The sequence below is a fragment of the Rhinopithecus roxellana genome, chromosome 17 (genome assembly GCF_007565055.1).
Source record: "Rhinopithecus roxellana isolate Shanxi Qingling chromosome 17, ASM756505v1, whole genome shotgun sequence".
Taxonomy (NCBI): Eukaryota; Metazoa; Chordata; class Mammalia; order Primates; family Cercopithecidae; genus Rhinopithecus; species Rhinopithecus roxellana.
Window position 1 is genome coordinate 108,038,483 of NC_044565.1, and position 19,123 is coordinate 108,057,605.

A 19,123-nucleotide genomic window follows, 5' to 3' on the forward strand; every position below is an offset into this window, starting at 1 on the left:
GTCCCCAGCCACACACGGCTGCTTCAGAGGCCCTCAGTGTGGACAAATCACAAGGCACCAGAAGCGACACACTCCAGTTTACCCAGCGCGTACCCACCTGTGTTCAGTCTCCACCTTGGATTTAAGGCCAAAGAAGTGGCTGCAGCTCTTCTGCCTGTGAGTACCCGCTATCCCCAGAACGCACCGTGGAGCTGGTCGAGGAGACAGCTCTGTGAGCTCCTAGGGAAGCTCTCTAAGTCTCCAGTCTGGTCTGAACCCTGCTCTGCTCTCCACCAGCTGTGTCCCGGGGCCAAGATCAAGCCTCACTTTAGGTCAACCTATTTTTACCCGCTGCTTATTGACGTGCTGCGTAAGGACTATGCTAGGCCCAGGAAGCGGGTACAGTGAGTAAGGGTTGCTGTCCTTCCCATTCCATTATTTATACATATATATAAAAAGGACAGGCATCAAATAAGAATGTACCACATAACACTCCACCAACTAAACTGCTCTGCAGAAATGCTAAGACTTTTCACGGTCATGGACCAAGGTAGGTTTCCTAAATAGTTCATTAAGGTGTGAGCAAGTGTCCTATAAAAAATACAACAGCTAGGCCAAGGCGGGTGGATCAACTGAGGTCAGGAGTTTGAGACCAGCCTGGCCCACATGACGAAACCCTGTCTCTACGAAAAATACAAAAATTAGCCAGGCATCGTGGCACATGCCTGGATTCCAGCTACTTGGGATGCTGAGGCAGGAGAATCGCTTGAACCCTGGAGGCAGAGGTTCCAGTGAGCCGAGATCGCACCACTGCACTCCAGCCTGGGTGACACAGTGAGACTCCATCTCAAAAAATACCAAACCAAACCAAAACAAAACAAAAAAAACCGATACTTCTTCTACACAAAAATAATATCTAATATTAATATGTAATATGTGTAGATTTTTATTCTACACATATTACATATTAATATTAGATATTATTTTTTCAACTTTTGCCACACCTGGGAACTTGGAGCTTGGATAAGTTGTATGGGGAGGCTTGTGTAATAGCTATATTTTCTAGTTTCTTTCTTTTTTCTTTTTTTTTTTGAGACACCGTTTTACTGTGTCACCCAGGATGGAGTGCAGTGGCACAATCTCTGCTCACTGCCACCTCCACCTCCCAAGCTCAAGCAATTCTTATGCCTCAGCCTCCTGAGTAGCTGGGATTACAGGTGTGTGCCACCACACCCAGCTAATTTTTGTATTATTAGTAGAGACACGGTTTTGCCATGTTGGCCAGGCTGGTCTCAAACTCCTGACCTCAGGCAATCTGCCCGTCTCTGCCTCCCAAAGTGCCGAGATTACAGGTGTGAACCCACCGCACCTGGCCCACATTTTCTGGTTTCTGTGTTTGACGCTTTGCCATCTGGGGCCTTGCTGGTGCTGGAGGGACTACCTCTCCCAGGGTTAGCTAATTCCTAGGGAGGACAAAAATCACCTTCAGGTACCTTTCATATGCAAAGCAACCCACCTAGAACCCACACCCCAACCAGGTCCTTTAGGCTCTCACGTTCTGGGCCCTGTCCCCTGCCTTAACCAACCCCACAGGCATCAGATAATCAGGGACAGCTCCTCCCTCCCAGAGCCCACTAAACTTATTCAAACTCACCAGTGCTAAGCCTGCCCACCCTCTCTCACCCATTCTTCTCTTGGAAGCTACAGTAAAGGTTCCCTGGGCCTCCTGACCAGCGCCAGTGCTTCTCTGTGTGGCCCTGCGTGGTGGGCTGTGTGTGTCTCCTGCTCCCAGGGAACCGAGAGCGCGAACCTTTCCCTTCACGACAGTTATTGCCACAACTGTGTGTCTTCGTGTTTGATTAAAACACATCTCGGGTGCCCTTCACACAGCCTGGCATGTGGGTGCAGGGCATCTGACATGCATAGGCACAGGCATCGTAGGCATCGTGGAGCAGCAGAATGCCAGGAGGCTGGAGCGGGCCTGTGTCTGTGTGTTTCATTCCAACACAGATGTGTGAAAGGGAGCAGGCACTGGGCTCTGGGTTAGAGGGTCTGGGTGTGAATGTGGGCCCCTGACTTCCCTCCCACACATCATAGCTGCAACCCTTCTACGTGTCCATTTCCTCCTCTGTGAAGATGGGATGATGCCATCAACTACCTCAAAAGGCTGTGGCGAGGATTACATGATCAATGCAAAGCCTGAGCTCTGGGCCGGGTGCTTAGAAAGCATTCCCAGGGCGAGCTGTTTTTGTTACCTCGTTGTTCAATGTTTATTTAGAAGTAAACCTATGAAGTCAAATTTGAGTTCTTATTGGAAAGCATATCTCATAAGTCACAGTGGTTAAATATTTGCAATTTTATAGGGTGCTCTTTTTTTTTTTTTTTTTTTTTTTGAGATGGAGTTTCACTCTGTCATCTAGGCTGGAGTGCAGTGGCACAATCTCAGCTCACTATAACCTCCGCCTCCTGGGTTCAAGCCATTCTCCTGCCTCAGCCTCCCGAGTAGCTGGGATTACAGGCACCTGCCACTATGCCCAGCTAATTTTTGTATTTTCAGTAGAGACAGGGTTTCGCCATGTTGGCCAGGCTGGTCTTGAACTCCTGACCTCAGGTGATCCACCCGCCTCAGCCTCCCCAAGTGCTGCGATTACAGGCGTGAGCCACTGCATCTGGCCTTTATAGGGTTTAATCTGAGAAATTCATTTGTCTCTGACAATTTTTGCTATCTATTTTAATCCAAGTTAGAATGATATTTCATGTACTCCACAGTTCCACGGGGAACTCTTGTCTCAAGAAAGCCCCTTGGACGCTGGTTTGTAGAACAGGCTCTGAAAAGCCACTCTGCACTCTTGCTATCAAATTTTCCACATTCAGTGCTGCGTGTTTATAGCAGTAATAGTTTCCATACAAAAAAAAAAAAAACCTCACACATAATTTCCACACATTCTCTCAGGCAAACAAACACTATCTCAACCCACAGTGAAAGCAGAGCCTTGCTAGTTGAAAAAAAAAAAAAATCCCAGGTATTCAGAATGAAGCCTGCCTATTTCCTTGAAATCCTCCAAGATGTGGTAAATGACAGGATGCTTCAAAGGGATATTTGGCAGCATCTTAATGAGATCGTGGAAATGTAAATTCACAAAGGATACAACTGCTGCTCACCAGTCAATCACAGGCTGGTTTTCTGGTTTTTTGGTTTTTGTTTTTTTTTTTTTGAGACAGAGTTTTACTCTTGTTGCCCAGGCAGAGTGCAAATGGCGCGATCTCGGTTCACCGCAACCTCCGCCTCCCAGGTTCAAGCAATTCTGCTGCCTCAGCCTCCCCAGTAGCTGTGATTATAGGCACCCGCCACCATGCCTGGCTAACTTTGTATTTTTAGTCGAGACAGGGTTTCTCCCTGTTGGTCAGGCTGGTCTCGAACTCCCGACCTCAGGTGATCCGTCCGAAGTGTGTGCACTGTTGCCATGGGGCAAGAAAGAGCAGCATCCTGTGATTCCCACCCCTGAGGGCCAGGGTGCCTTTGCCCTTTGCCCTCTGTGCACGTGGCCATTGGGGTGTGTTGCCATCGCAGTAGCTGCCATTATGGCCAAAGCACGTCAGTTTTTAAAAATTGTGGTAAAACACAAATAACATGAAGTTTACCATCGTAACCATTTTTAAGTGTACAGTTCAGGAGGGCTAAGTCCATTCACATTGCTGTGCAACCATCCCCACCATCCACCTCCAGGACTCCTTTCATCTTGCAAAACTGAAACTCTGTCCCCATTTAGCAACTCCCATTTCCCCCTCCCTCCAGCCCCTGGCACCCACCATTCTACTTTCTGTCTCTATGAATTTGGCTATGGGTTCCTCATATAAGTAAAATCATACAGTATTTGTCCTTTGGTGGTTGGTTTATTTCACTCAGCATAATGTCAAAGTTCTTCCATGTTGCAGAATGTCAGAATTTCCTTTCTTTCTAAGGCTGAATAATATTCCAGTGCATGTATATACCACACTTTCTTCATCCATTCATCCACTGATGGACACGTGCGTTGCTTCCACCTTTTGGCTATTGTGAATACTGCTGCTATGAACACAGGTGTGCAAATATCTCCTCAAGTCTCTGTCTTCCCTTCTTTTGCATACATACCCATATGTAGAATTGCTGGTTCATATGCTAGTTCTACGTTGAATCTTTTGAGGAACCAGCACACACATGTAAAGCAAATTCCAAATCACTGTTTACATTAACTCAATGATAAAGTTGTCTGGGAGGAAGGCCACTGCATTCTCTACAGAATGGCACTGGTATCACACTAGGGCAGTGCTTTTCAAAGTCCATAGCCCCTGGAAGCAGAACCCCAGAGCACTCCCCAACTGCACGTTCCTGGGCCCTACCCTCCGATCTCCTGAGCTAGACTCTTCAGGGCAAAGGCTGAGGATCTGCCTCTTAACAAGCTGCCTCACCCAAAGAACCACTGCACCAGGGTTAGTATGATGCTGGGTTCTCTATGAGGGTGCCTCTTAGGTCAGTTTCTTTAACTGAGTAGCCCAGCGAGCTTCCATTGACTCCTTTGTGTGGTTCATTAAACATTCATTTCATGAAGTTTGGGCAAGCCCTTCAGATGTGTAGGATGAGGCATGGTTAGGCCTTGGCTTTATCTGACTTTGCCCAGACGTAGGGGGCCACTTGGGAGGATGGACCTCCCACCACTTGCGACCACCTTAAGCCCTGGATGGGTCTGTTCCTAGAAGGGCCTCCCAGTTGGCCCAGCAGCCCACCATCCAGGCATAAGTCCTGCACCCTGGACCTGAAAATCATGCTGGCAGGATTACACTAAAGTTTTAGCATCTAGTTGGAGCCTTTTAAACAAAGCATGTATATTTATGCAAATAACATACAACAAAGGACCATCTGAGGTGGAAGGAAAAATCCTGCTTAGCCTCAATGTGAGGACTTGGTGCCATTACTTTGGCTGTTTCTAATAGAAACCCTGGCACTAATTTGACTGAGGGGATAGACCCACCATGTCCAGAGTGAAACAGCGGTAAAGAACGCCGCAGAAGTTAACGCTGTCATCTTCTGTTCTCTGCATCTCCCCCTCATTTCTGCAGCTCATCTTTCTGTTTTTGATTCCTTTGGTATTTTTCTCATTTCCTCTTTTTTCCCTTTTCCCTGTCAACACTTTTTTTTTTTCCCATCTTTGCTGCTTTATGAAATGTTAGCTGTTTCAAAGTGATTTGTTTTGTATTGTTTGGAGGAGCCCAGAAAACAAAATGCAGGCCTTCATGAGCTCAGCCCATAACCAAGTCAGCTCGGGATTTGGTTTCTGAATTCCTGGCCTCAGACCTGCATTCCCATTTCGCAGGGGTCAAAAGAGAAAATAAGTGTTTTAGTCTAGTTCAGAGCTGTTGTCTCTGCAGTCAGAGTTTAGACAATTAGGTATCCGGGTAATTTCAGAAAATAAGACTTTGCTGCTTGGCTTATCCTGCTTGATAATTCATCCAATGCAGATTGCTGGCTCATTGTCAAATGACCCCTTGGCTGTGCATTAGGGCCACAGTGAGCAGAAGAGCTACGGACCGGGTCTACTAAAGCACGCTCACAGCAGTACTGCGAGGGGAGGGAAAAAGTGCAGAAGGCAAAGGTTATGGATCGTCACGTCACCACGAAGGCCTGTTCGGCAGAGTGTGTAGGCTGAGCCTGTTCTGTATTCACTGTACGTTGTTTCTCACAGTACAGAATTATTTCATCAGCCTGAAGATAAATAAACGAATAACGTGTGTTTCAGCGGGACTGTGTGCACCGGCACAAACAGGTGTGGGAGTGTGTTCCTCTCGAATGGGAGAGAACATTGATGAGCACAAAAACACATCCTGGGGACTTGAAAATTCAAATGCAAATGTGAAAAGCACACGTTCTCCCTCCTCCTCCCTGGGCGATTCTTAATGCCCCCATGTGCACGTTTGCATGAGAAAAGACACTGTCACAATTATATGACAATTAAAGCTTACCATTGTTGTAAGAGCGAAAATTTCCTACAAATTTTATGTATTCATAAGTTGGAAATTCCTTTGGGTTCAAGCTGCCTCTGAGAAGGTGGCAATAAAACTCTAAATCGCTGTCAGCTGGGCCGTTAAAGGAAGAAGAGGAGAGAAAGGGGTCGTGAGCATCGCACAGACTCTAAACAAGTAGCGTCTCTGTGAAAACTCTTACGGGATTTAGTCTACACATGGCCAGGCTAGTTCTCTCATTACAACTGACTTTTGGACCTGGTTTGTAACCCTTGCTGCACAGGGGTTTCCTTCCATCATTCATAGATATTTTGCATTCCATACATGGACCCAATTAGTCTTAATTTGCTCCCAGATGTCTGTGGTTGGTGACGTCGGCATTGATTCGTTCCAGCTGTTTTCATATGGTATATTAAAATAAAGCAGCTCATATAGAGCTGCTCCCTTTAATTTAATCTTTTTGCTTTGAAGTAAAATCAGACGTATGACAGGACAGATTATTCATGGAAAATGGACTCAGGCTTGCACTGATGCAAGCAGCTTTGCTACCTCATGCAATGGTGTATGCTTCATTAAGCGACACGTGGTTCATGGGGCATCAAGGTTAGCCTTCTATCTAGGTTGCCAAATATTTTGATAAAAACTTCTAAATTCCACAGAACACAAAAATGTATATAAATAACCAGGTGAGAGCCTCAGGAGGACAGAATTTGCATTTTGGACCTAATGATTCAGTTTTCAGTTGGTTTCTTGATATTATATGAATTTAGCATCACAGTATCCTCCACGATGAGCTGATTCCTCACTGATGTTTGCACTGTTTCTTACTAAAAGACTCTCATGTAAAAAAAAGAGGAATCTTGTCATATACACAAAATAAATTATTATTCTTGAGTTCTCTGCTTTCAAATTTTCCACATAAAAGCCAAATGTCTTACATATTCCAAATTCCAGTTTTAGCTTTAAACCTAAAATATACCTCTAAGGATCTTGGAAATGTTCTGAGTCATGAGGAAAATTATTCTTAAAATTAGTTCTCCCTTCTTAATTCATTCTAACCTCCTTTCAAAAGCAAAATTCTCATCTTTCTAGCTTGTAAAACCACAAAAATTAAACTTACATTTTAAGTATTCTGGGGAGGGGGAATCCGTCACAAGCATATGGGAAGAAAGGATTTTATAAACTTCTGAATGTTCTTGTTCTGGGAGGAAATTTAACAAATTCTGATCCATGACATCCGACTGCAAAAGAAAATAAAGGACAAAGGTACACCCTCAACGCAGATGAAAAACAAAAGCAAAACAAAAACTGCACATTCACAACGCAGAACTGGTTTCTGAAATGGAAAGTTCAATATCTGATTTTCTGTGGACACTCTCAGTTTATCACTCCCTTGTTTTAAACAGTTACCTAAAAGGTTGTAGGTGTTCAAATACGTATGTGCTGTTGTCTGTGGGCCCACGAGGGAACTAAGAGTGAAGTCAGACAAACGTAGGAAGGACTCCTCTCGCTTGAGAAGTGCTGTTTGCTGACACTCCTGTGCGTTGGCTCGGGTGGCATGGCCCCTGTGCACACCCGGTACGAGGCCAATCATTTATTTAAATGGCTCCAAAGAGCCCATGGGGTTCCTTTCCTGACCCTTAGGGCAGCAAAGGGCTGCCTGTCTACTTCTTAAACGTCTTTAAGTTACGGAACTGCACGTGTTTTTCTGAGTACCTTGGCACTGTAGCTACAAAATAAAGATAAGGTAAAGATTGAGTGGTGTCCAATAGAACTATCTGTGATGATGGAAATGGTCTGTCATCTGCGCTGCCTGTAACAGGAGCCACTAGCCACACGGTTACTGAGCACTTGAAACATGGCTAGTGAACAAGGGACTGAATTTCAAATTTATTTTATTTTATTTTTTGAGATGGAGTGCTGCCCTTGTTGCCCAGGTTGAAGAGCAATGGTGCGATCTCAGCTCACTGCAACCTCCACCTTCTGGGTTCAAGAGATTCTCCTGCCTCAGCCTCCCAAGCAGCTGAAATTACAGGCGTCTGCCACCATGCAAAGCTAATTTTTTGTATTTTTAGTAGAGATGGGTTTCACCGTGTTGGCCAGGCTGGTCTTGAACTCCTGACCTCAGGTGATCCGCCTGCCTCGGCCTCCCAAAGTGTTGGGATTACAGGCGTGAGCCATCAAGCCTGGCCCATTTAATTTGAATTGAAATTTAAACAGCCACATGTAGCTAGTGGCTACCATATTGGATATGCAGGTAGGAGCTCACAGCGGACAGAGGAGACAGGCACCTCTCTCTTCCTCAGTTTCCCTCAATAAACTCATCCACTCTCAGAGCTTCAAACACAATCTGTATACACTTTCAGATTTGAATATCCAGCCAACTCTCTCATGAGCCAGCCTCAACGTTCCAACTGCCACTCACATGCTCCCTGGGGACCACAGATGCACACATGTCCCGAACATCAGCATTCTTTCCCACCCATACCATCTCCAACCCCTGTGTTTGCATCTCCATCAACAGTATCATCGGTTGGTCACCTGCCTGTCCCAGACACTCTGGTGGCATCTTTGTCTCCTCTCCTTCTCGTCCTCACCCTCAAACCAAACAGTGTCCAAATGCTGACCATTTTTCTCCCTCAAATTCTCTGCTCCATCCTCTTCTATTTCTCCAGCTTCCACCCTAGTCCAGACCCCTATCCTCTCTTGCCCAGGAATGATTTGGCCAAACTGGTCTTCCCACATCCACTTTGGTGCCTATTTGTTCTATTGTTCAGCACCAAATTTGTTCTCCATCAGCAGTCAAAGCAGCTCATATCAGATCAAGTCACAACGGTCTCTTGGCTTCCGACTGCTCCTGGGCTGTTTCCTCAGGCAGGAAGATGCTGCACCCTGCCCTTGTGTTTAACGAACCCCTGTGCAACCTTCAGGTCCCTGCTTTGAAGTCACTGCCTCTGAGAAAGCCCCAGGTGACACCCTCCACCCCCACTGATGATTTAAGGGCCTCTGAGGGAACAATGACCGCCTTGATGGGACATCAGGTGACTAGTATCATGGCAAGGCAGGTGAGAGCTCAGAGCCCAGGCTTGAAAGCAGGTTCTGCCCCTCCATGCCGCATTTTCCTCAGTTGCAAGAGGAGGAAACCATGAGGGTTCCATGAGCTCACTGGCCTCCACTGCTGATAAAACAACACATGGCAGACATTCAATAAATGCCAAGTGTGATTAGGCACTGAATGGCCGGTTACAGAATGACTACAAGGGCACCTGCACCACAGTGACGTTTTCCTGTACAGCTGTGTGCTGACTGGTGCACTCTGCCTCCCTCCCTCCAACTGGAGCTCCAGGAGAGCAGGGCCCAGTGCCTTGTTCACCACCACATCCCCGATGTCCAGGACGGTGCCTGGCCTTCGATAATACTGCACTGACCAGCTGAAAGAATGGCGTGGCCAGCACTATGACAGGTATTAAAACAAGGGGCCCAGGGAACACTGCGGATGGTGCGCTGCCTCCAAAATGACAGGGTAGAGGAGACTCCTGGGGAACAATTCCCAGAAGGAGGAATCCTTGAGTGGGAACCGGGGGACAAGACAGGGTCTGCCAGACAGTCAGGGTGGGAAGGTGCTCCAGTCAGGGCATTCAGCGTGCACAGGGGCATGAGGTGGGCGCTCTGACCATACTGCAGGAAGGTGGGGAACAACAGGGAGGGTGAGAAGCCATGAGAGAGGAGGTTGCACAGGGAAGCAGGGCCCAGATGAGAGAGGCCTCAGAGGAGTCAGGGCTCGACCCTGTGCCAGGAGGAGCCATGAAGCACCTGAAGGAAGAGGGTGGTCAAACTGCTCATGTGTTTTAAAGAGATCCTGTGTGTGGTTTGGAGGGAGAGAGCACTGGAGACCCAGGCTGGAGACGGCCAGGGTCTCAATAGAGACAGGGGAAGGAGTGGAGAGGAGCAGACAGAGTCCCAGGCAACTCATCAATATTGTAGTTTAACCAATACTCACTGAGAGCCACCACGTGCCAGCCGCTGTTGGACACGGGGAAGACACGTTGGGAAGCAGGCAGAACCCCTCTCTGCCTGCAGTCAGTGTTCCGGTGGATGTGAGGACAGTGGACACAGCTTGGTGGCTGATCGGAGGACGGGAGGAGGGAAAGGAAGGACTCAGCGTGGCTTCCACAGGCTCTGACTCGGACCCACTGGCCTTTATCTTTACGGACTAAACTCGACCAGGATCCTCTCTCATCTATGCTACCATTTCTCATTCTGGCTTTCTCCAAGTTTCTTCGGATGTTCTGGTTTTATTTTAAGCCCATTCTCTCTAGTTTTTTTAGAAGATGACTCATGTTCACAGATGACAGTAGTCTTTCTTCTTAAAGATATTTCAAATACTTGAAAATGAAAACTAAGTGACTCCATGGCCTCTTCTTGGAGCGCTCCATCTGAAGCCACTTCCCCTGACATTGGGTGTGGCAGAGAGCAAGGCTGGGTGGCTGCCTGGCCGGGTCACTTGTGTGAGAGAACTTACTGATATAGGTCCAAGGGCCAGTATCAGGCCACAGGTTCTGCACAGAATCAAGATGAATGCTGGATGCAAGTAGGGGCAGGTATGATATGTGGGAGGTTGCGAGGATGATGAGTTAACACACAGAAAAGGCTTCAGACTGTGCTTGGCTCTTGTATGTATTTGCTAGTACATTGCTATTACGCTATTTCCACATGCTGAAAACCAACACAAACAATGATCATTTGAAATTTTAACCCTAGTGCTTACAGGAGAGAAGATGACATCTACAGTTGAATGATCCCCTGAATGAGCTGAGTTCTGTTTATTCAAATAATAGCAGTTACGGAGGCAAGGGAGGGAATGTGCCATCCACAGCCGTCTTCACAGCAGAGTCCCACGATCGGGAAGGTCACCTGCCCGTGGAGGTGGGCAGTCCCCGCTCCCAACTGCCTGATGGGCCTTGAACAAGCAGCACCAGTGCAGTGACACCCAGCTGTGTTAAATGAGCCTGTACTAAAAGCACAGTGAGGCTGAGCTGGAAGTGGGCTGGATGGACACTTCCTCCCAGCGTGTCCCTGAGGCGCTCTGGCGGTTTTGGCTTGAGATCTGTGCTGGCTGCAGCGAGAAGAGGGAACGGTGAGCAGCCCTGGAGAAAGTTCACCTTGAGAAAAGAAGGGCTTATGGGAAGTCACTTGGGGTCTTAGGCTCCCTAAAGGACCAGGAAGTTGGCGGCATATTTGATCCACTTAGATTCAGTTTAGATTCAAAGTCAAACTCATGGCCATACAGCTAAGCTTTCAGAAGGCATTGTAGAGAATGGCTTTGACTTTGTAACAGTAAGAATTAATTGCGATGTAAAAGGCATGAATTATACAGAAAGAATCTCTGTTCATCAAAATGCCCTAAAAAAGGGGGAAAGGTAAGCCACAAAGTGAGACAGGATATTTGCAACACATACGTCTGTGGTATGGCCCAAAATTAAAGTTCTAAATTATATGCTGCCTTGGTATCTGGTAAAATTGGAAGGGCCTCAAATGGCCTAACTGCAGGCTCCCTCCCCACACAGATGAGGCCCCCCAGCCAAATCCCCTTCTTATCACGGGGGCAGGTACAGTTTCTGCTCATCCCTGAGTAGCAGGTTGTGAAATTATTCAAACAAGTCAATCCCATCCTCTTGTGGGGACCGGGGGTCACCTCACCCTCTTGTTACTGCAGAGCCTGCCTCCCATAGCCTCTGCTGGTTCACTCTCTTCCCACGGGCACCCCTCTGTGGCCCTGTGCGGTCCTCCTCTGGGGTGTGAGTATCTGTGACTAATTAACTGCTGTTGGCCTCATCCAGTGTCAGCTGTGGAGTGTTCAGACATCCCCATTACCCTAGAGTGGGGTGAATGAGAGGCAGTTAAAACAATACCTGCCCACAGCTTGTGCCTGGATCGCAGAAAGCAAGCCTCCTCACAATTGCAAGAAAAAACCCAATCAAAGGGGAGGATGTCCAAACACCTGAGCAGGTAATTCAGAAAAGATGGAATCTAAATGGTTGACAAACATACAGACACTCAATCTCATTGGTAACTGAGAGAAAAGCAAAGTAAAACTCCATGAGACACCTTCATGTACTAGATTGACAAAAACAAGAAGTCTGACAATGCCAAGTTCTGATGCCACAGCACGGCGACGTCTCCACCTTGCTGGTGCGGGGCAAACTGGTGCCACCGCTATGGAATCATTCTGGCATTATTTAGTAAAGGTGGAGGCAGAGCTTGCCTCAACCCAGCCATTCTCCACCTAGTCAGTCCTCCAGGGATGCTTGCAAACGTTCATCAGGAAACACTACAGGATGTTCACGGAAGTAACTTCCAAGAATTCCTAACTGGGATGAACGCAGGAATTGCAGCACATTCCTACGACGGAACACTACCCAGCAATAAGAAGAGCCCACAGCAGCTACATCTGCCAGTGTGAGGCAGGTGCACCGCACAAATGGTGCTGAGCAAAAGGAGAAGTCACAGGAGTCCATTTTCAATGATTCCATTTACATACAGTGAAACAAAAGGCGACACCAACTTAAGAGTTTAGCAGTGAAGTCAAAGTTGGTGAAACTACAAAGGAAAGCAAGCAAACAACCATCTTAAAAGTCAGGAAAACGGTTGCCACCAAGTGGAAGGTGGGGGTGTGATGAAAAAGGGGCAGACAGGAGCTTCCGTGGTCCCAGCCACGTTCTATGTCTTCACCTCAGTGACAGCTGCATGTATATTCACTCAATCAATTTAATACTGAACGTATGTTTTATACACACATCTGTATGGTATATAAAAATCAAAAGGCATTAAAAAAAACTAACTAGAGGCCTGGAATATTTTAATCCATGATCCACTCTAAGCTGCAACCACACCTGTCAGGGCTCTGCTCCGACCCAGAGACACCTCTGACAAAACGACGTGGATCAGGTGGGAGCTTCCAGCAGGTGAGGGCAGGGTGGGGTGGGAAGGGCAGAGGGATGCTTCCTGAAAAGCATGTCTCATGGTCTTGGCCTTGCTGCTGTGCTTTGTGGTAACACAGGCCAGGGGCTTTGGCTTTCCTTTTCTGGGACCTCTTCCTGCTGTGCCCCTTCCACAGGAACTTGGCACCAAATCCCATTCTGGTCTTGTACTTTCTTCTTGCTGGGGCTTGTACCTGGTGAGCCAGCATGATATGGAGGTATTTTCTGGCCTGCAGATTTCTCCAGTTTTAGGAACACTTGTGCCTTATTTTCCTTGGGGAAGGTAGGGTTATCCATACACACAGTTCTCACATTCAAGGCACTCCCCACCCGTGGCAAGCTGCCTGCAGTTGCTCATAACCCCAGTTATGAACTCAGTCCCTCGTTCAATGAACACTTAGGCACATGGCAAATGTTCAGGGCTGGGGATATGATGTTTGCCTTAAGAGCTTAGCATGGTCCAGCTCATCAGACAACACCGCATCTATGAACAAATCAGAAAGTAACCCAGGAAGCTAACTTTCAAAAAGTCAAAAAAAAAAAAAAAAAAAAGCCCAAACAGGAAACACAGATTATGCCTACTTTTGGTCTCTCATTTGGTTCTGCCTCAGCCATACCCTTTCCCCATTCTGTCCAAGGCACGTGACTCATGCCCCTTGCATCTCTCCTGCAAGGTTTTCATTCCAGAAGCTCCCGTGAGCCCTTGGCCTCCATTGTATGCACGTCTGTCTTGCTTATGTTCCTTGCCTGTGTCAGTTCTAGACACTAAAATGTGCTGGTGTTGCCATTACTGAAAAATTCTCATTATTATTGTTATTTTGTTTTTGAGACAGGTCTCACTCTGTCACCCTGGCTGAGGTGCAGTGGCGTGATCTCGGCTCACTGCAACCCCCTCCTCCCAGGCTCAAGCGATTTTCCCACGTCAGCCTCTCAAGTAGCTGGGACTACAGGCACACGCCACCACACCTGACCAATTTTTGGATTTTTCGTAGAGCCAGGGTGTTGCTGTGTTACCTAGGCTGGTCTTGGACTCCTGACCTCAAGTGATCCACCCACCTCAGTCTCCCAAAGTGCTGAGATTATAGACGTGAGCCACTATGCCTGCCAGTTCTCATCTTAAAATCACTTTGCTTTGAGCTATTTTATTCTCTTTTTTTTCTCCGCCAATTTGATAAAGAAAGTTCTAGGCTATGTCATCAGAAACTGCTGTACAAAAATCTATCACACGAGCTTCTGTTACATCTGAGATGCTGGCAGTGTGAAGGAAAGAGAGAGAGACTTGAAGCCCCACAGCCTGAGAAGTGGGAAGGAATTCTGGCTGCTCTTGTCCCCCTTACAATGGCTCTCCAATCCCCAGTCACACAAGGGGCGTGGGATGGGACCCTGGCAGGCCAGCCTGTGCTTGGTGTGACACCAAGAGGGGTATTGCTGCCGGGGTCCCCAGCCTCCTGCCCTCTGCTACCCTGTGTCCCAATCTCCACGAAGAAGAGCCGCTTCTTCCTCGAGGACTGACCACCACCTCTCAGCTCCTCATTCTCGCTTTCGGAGCCCCACACCCTGAAAACATCCAGCTTTACTGTGTCCTGTATAGGATTCTGAGGAGTGGTTAAGGACCAAGCTCTGGAGCCAAAGTGCCTGAGTTTAAAACCCAGCTCTTCACTGGCTGGCTGTGGAACCTTAGGTACATTGTTTAATCTCTCTGTGCCTCAGTTTCATCATCTGTGAACTGGGTAACTATGTACTTCATAGGATCCATAAGGATAAGGAGAGCAAACATAATATAGCCTCGCTCCGGGCCGGGCATGGTTCTATGCGCCTACACATACCAACGCATGTGAGTGACTCTTAATGGGTGCCTGCTACACTGTAAGTGCTCAGTGTTAGTCACCCAAGGTTTAATGGGTGAAATCTCTCAACAAAATTGCAAACTCCAAAGGAAAGACAACCTCACAAGTTTTGAAATGTTGCATCATGTGTGGAAAGGACCTGGGCTCACAAGGAGTGATATTTAATCATTAAGTGTGCATCTAAGTAAACCACACCAAAATCAGAATTCCTAAAGTATGACCCAAATCCTAGGCACCAGAAAGACACCAGAGCAGAGTGGTGACCAAGCTGGGTTCTGCAGTCAGCTGCCCCCATGGTAAGCCCCGCTCTGCCCCTCACTGCCTGGGCTACTGGGGCTTCCTCGCCATAGTGGAAGTCACGGAGGTCTGACTCCCAGATCCGCTCCTCCGCCCAACCAGCTGTATGCTGACTGCACCAGGGAAGTGTCCATCCTCAGCAGCCTTTGCCTACCCACTTGCAAAGGAGGATCTTGGTGAAAACTGGACAATGAAAGCTAAAAGTAAATTGCAGTTAAATGTGGGGACTGCCCAGCCCAGGCTCACCTGCACCAGGGAGTTGAGGGCTGACTCCCTGTGTTTGGACATGGGTATAGACACAGACTCTTAGTTTGCATTTGAGTGGGTCCAGCATTGATAAATTAGAGTCGAGTCATTTCTGGCCCTTGTAGAGTTAGAAAATAACTTATGAAAGTGGTCCTAAATTGCTCCATAATTTCAGGTCGGAAGAATTTGCCTCTTACTTTCTAAGTCCTGTCTGCCACATACAGCAACTGGGTCATCAGATAATTACAAGAGTGTAAAGCAGAACAGTGCAAATCCTGTTTACTCAAACAGCTCTGGCTCGTATCTCTCATTCCCAGGTCAATAAGCAGGCCACGTGTGGTTGCTTTCAGTCAGTGCCTACCACTGCCGAACCCTTGCCATTCAATACAAAACATAAGCGCCCTCCAAAGAAGTGCCCCAGCTCTTCTGTCCTTAGACACACTCAGATCAGCCCAGCTTATCTGGGTTGATGATGGGGGTCACTTCTGTATTAATGGTGGCAGCCCTATCACTGGCCTCCTGGCCAGAGATGAACATCAAGGTGCAGCTGCACCCCCAGCTTCCTCCTTCAGGCTGAGTGAGGATGAGCCTCTTCTGACGGCTATCAAGAAGAGAGAGCCCCCCTGCTCCCCGCCACCAGCCTGACGCACCCTTGTTTTAGGAAATGGGCTGGAACACAAAGGGGAGACAGATTAGGTTAGATGAGGGCCTAATGGGAAGGCATCTGCTTAGCAACATAAAAAATGCTTTTGTGGGCCACGGCTCAGTGAATGCAAAGAAAAATGTAGGCAGCGCTTCGATCCGCACACAGCATCGTTTGCAGAAACGGTGGGACGAGGGAGTGGCTTCCAGGGAAAGGTACGGCCCAGGATGATGCGGGCCCTGGGCCACCAGCAGGGCAGGGCTCATCACTCTAAGGCAGATGGAAGCTGCCCGTGGAACAAGGCCACACTGCTCTCTGGGCAGGCGCAGCTAAGGAGAGGGAACCATGGTCCTCCAGTATCATCCTGGCCCAAGCTTTCCTATGTGGGAACCCGGGGCAAGCTTTCCCCTTTTCGTCACATCAACTGACCGCCCATCCACGGATGAGCAGGTGCGGGGGGCACTGGGGAAGTTTGGGCTGGGCTCACTGGGAGGAGAGAGGACAGAAGAGAGAGGACGTTTTGTTCTTGTCCATCACACTTGCTGCTCCTGGTACAGCTGTCATTCTCACTCAGGCTCTGTAGGAACAGGCAGTGGTGTGGCAGGAGATGGAAGCCTGGTCAGATGCCCATGAAGGAGCCTCAAAGGTGGCTCCTCCACCAGCCAGGTACAGACCTGAGAGTCACTGAGTCAGGGCTTACCAGAGAGCCAGCAAGGCTTATGCAGAGAGGAGGGAGGTAGGGAGGGAGGACAAAGGCAGAGGGAGGAGGGAAGAAGAAGGGAAGGAAAGGAGGGAAAGAGTGGGGAGGGACATCTGTCAGGGCCTGTGACCATACCACAGCCCCTTGTGCCATCCTGGAGTGTCCATGGTGCACTCCTGGAATGCAAAGCCGACCCTCTCCAGGTCCACCCAGACACTCCTCACTCCCCAAGGCCTTCCAAGACATCAGTCTTCCCAGAGCAGTTGAACCGCCAGGAACTAGCCGTGCTGCCGAACCCTTACCACCACCAAGTGCTGCTACCCAACTGCAACCTCAGACATGTGCCAAGTAAGCCCCAAACCATGTTTCAACCCAAGTCATCTTTGTCCTCTCCCTTGATCAGCTGTCAGGTGACCCTGGATGTCTGTCAGCCTCCATGATGGCTCTGAGCTCCACTAACAGTGCTGTGACTCTCTCATCAGTCCCCATTTCTGACCCCGGAAAAGAATCTGGAGCCACAACTCCCACTCCAGGCCTTGCCTGTTCCAGGATGGCACACACCTGCATCTGCCCTTTTCCTGGAAGGCTCCTGGGACCTTGACCTCGGCCTGGTCCTGTCCCCAAAACTCAGTAGTCCTTTACTGTCCACCCCCTTCTCACCTGCAGCCCCCTGACACCTGCACCACCTCCCATCTGAGATCTAATGATTCTCAACAGAAACATGATAACGTGAACCGGTTAAGGCCATTGGAGCAGAAACTCACCGGTAAATGCCCAAGGAGAGGCGTGATACTGTCAGAGACATAGATGATGCTGCCGTCTGTTGTCACCGCGATAATGAAGCCATCTAATGCCTGTGGAAAATGCAACATTTGAAAGCTCCTTAGCAATGCTTTTAGGGAGGAGCATGTCACCGAAGCAGAGGACACTATTTCAGGACACTGGCTTTGTTTGATAATCCTCAGAATATTTCCACGAATAACCTCACGGCACTTCTTGGCCTTCCACGGAGGACAGCTTCTTACAGAGAATGTGTCTGGCCCAGGAAAAGCATTTGCAAAAGCACTACAGGATCAGTGAAAAATGTGACCTAGTGGCATAATAAAATAACATTTAGCCATGGAAATTCTCTAAGTAGGTTTAATGATAAGCACATTATTAGCCTGATTCAGAAACACCACCATTGCCATTAAAAACATAAGCCATAGCTGATGGTTCCCATCTCCCTACCCCTGCCATCACTGAGTTCAATGGTAAACATCTGCCCTGATAAAGACATCAGACCTAACAGATGCACGAGAAACAGAAAGTATGCCTGTTGGCCGAGGTGGGCCTCTGCTCACATTCATTGCCACAAGACAAATGCCCACTGAAGGAACTGCTTGTAAAGAACATTCACATGATTCTACAGGGCTGGGTGGGTGTGGGGGTTGTGTAACTCAACTGGATCCATAAGCATTTCAGAATGTCTGAAAAATTCATGCATTTGAAAGTCTCTACTGAGTACCTGCTCTATGCTGGGTACACTGTCCTGGGTGCTTGTGATATAACAGGTTGAAGGGGGGCAATGCTTTCTCATAAAGCAGACACTTTTGCTCGTGGTTTTTTTTTTTTTTTTGAGATGGAGTCTCACTGTCGCCCAGGCTGGAGTGCAGTGGGGCGATCTTGGCTCACTGCAACCTCCGCTTCCCAGGTTCAAGCGATTCTCCTGCCTCAGCCTCCCAAGTAGCTGGTATTACAGGCACACACCACCATGCCCAGCTAATTTTTGTATTTTTAGTAGAGAGAGGGTTTCACCATGTTGGCCGGGCTGGTCTTGAACTCCTGTCCTCAAGAGATCCGCCTGCCTCAGCCTCCCAAAGTGCTGGGATGACAGGTGTGAGCCACTGCGCCCGGCCACTTTTGCTGGTTTTAGATTACTTATTGGGATTTATTTTGGTGTGGGTGCTTGTAATGCTATCATAAGATGTATCTGAAAGTTGATTTCTAAAACAAAGATGACATAATTCAGCAGAGAATAGGATCATAGTGGCACCTGGCTGTCTAGGTGAAGGGGAGGAGTGCCAGTGAAGGGGAGGAGACTAGAAATGAAGCCTACCTCTCCAGAAAGCAAGTCTTTAAGGGAATAATAGGCCCAGGGAGACTTTCACTGGAAACCTGTCATTGTCGATTCACTGACTTTTTCTTTGAAAGACCATCTTTCCCGAATCTGGAAATTTTTCCGCTTAGGAAAAAAAGTGAAATATGTGCTTAGAAAGCTCTGGAAGCATGTTGCATGCACTCAACCAGATGGTCACATGATGTCTGAGAATCTGCGTGGACGAAAGGGCATTCATTCTTTCACGTGAGGAGGGTGTGGTTAAGTGCATGGCAGCAGAAACCCGGAAGAGGCCAGGAGCAGTGTGTGAAGGGTACCTTTGTAGCATATGCCAAA

At 48.0% G+C, this 19,123-nt stretch overlaps 1 protein-coding gene across 2 annotated transcripts in view; it reads right to left on the reverse strand.

The window, feature by feature from the left end:
- NPAS2 (neuronal PAS domain protein 2) overlaps nucleotides 1-19,123 on the reverse strand; it is a 176,689-nt gene that overhangs the window by 42,002 nt on the left and 115,564 nt on the right. For both annotated transcript variants that reach the window (XM_030921647.1, XM_030921648.1), the window contains exons 5-7: nucleotides 17,454-17,543; nucleotides 7,097-7,217; nucleotides 5,977-6,090 (exon numbers count right to left, since the gene is read on the reverse strand). In XM_030921647.1, the coding sequence (XP_030777507.1) occupies nucleotides 5,977-6,090; nucleotides 7,097-7,217; nucleotides 17,454-17,543 (325 nt within the window). The remainder of the gene's footprint in view (nucleotides 1-5,976; nucleotides 6,091-7,096; nucleotides 7,218-17,453; nucleotides 17,544-19,123) is intronic.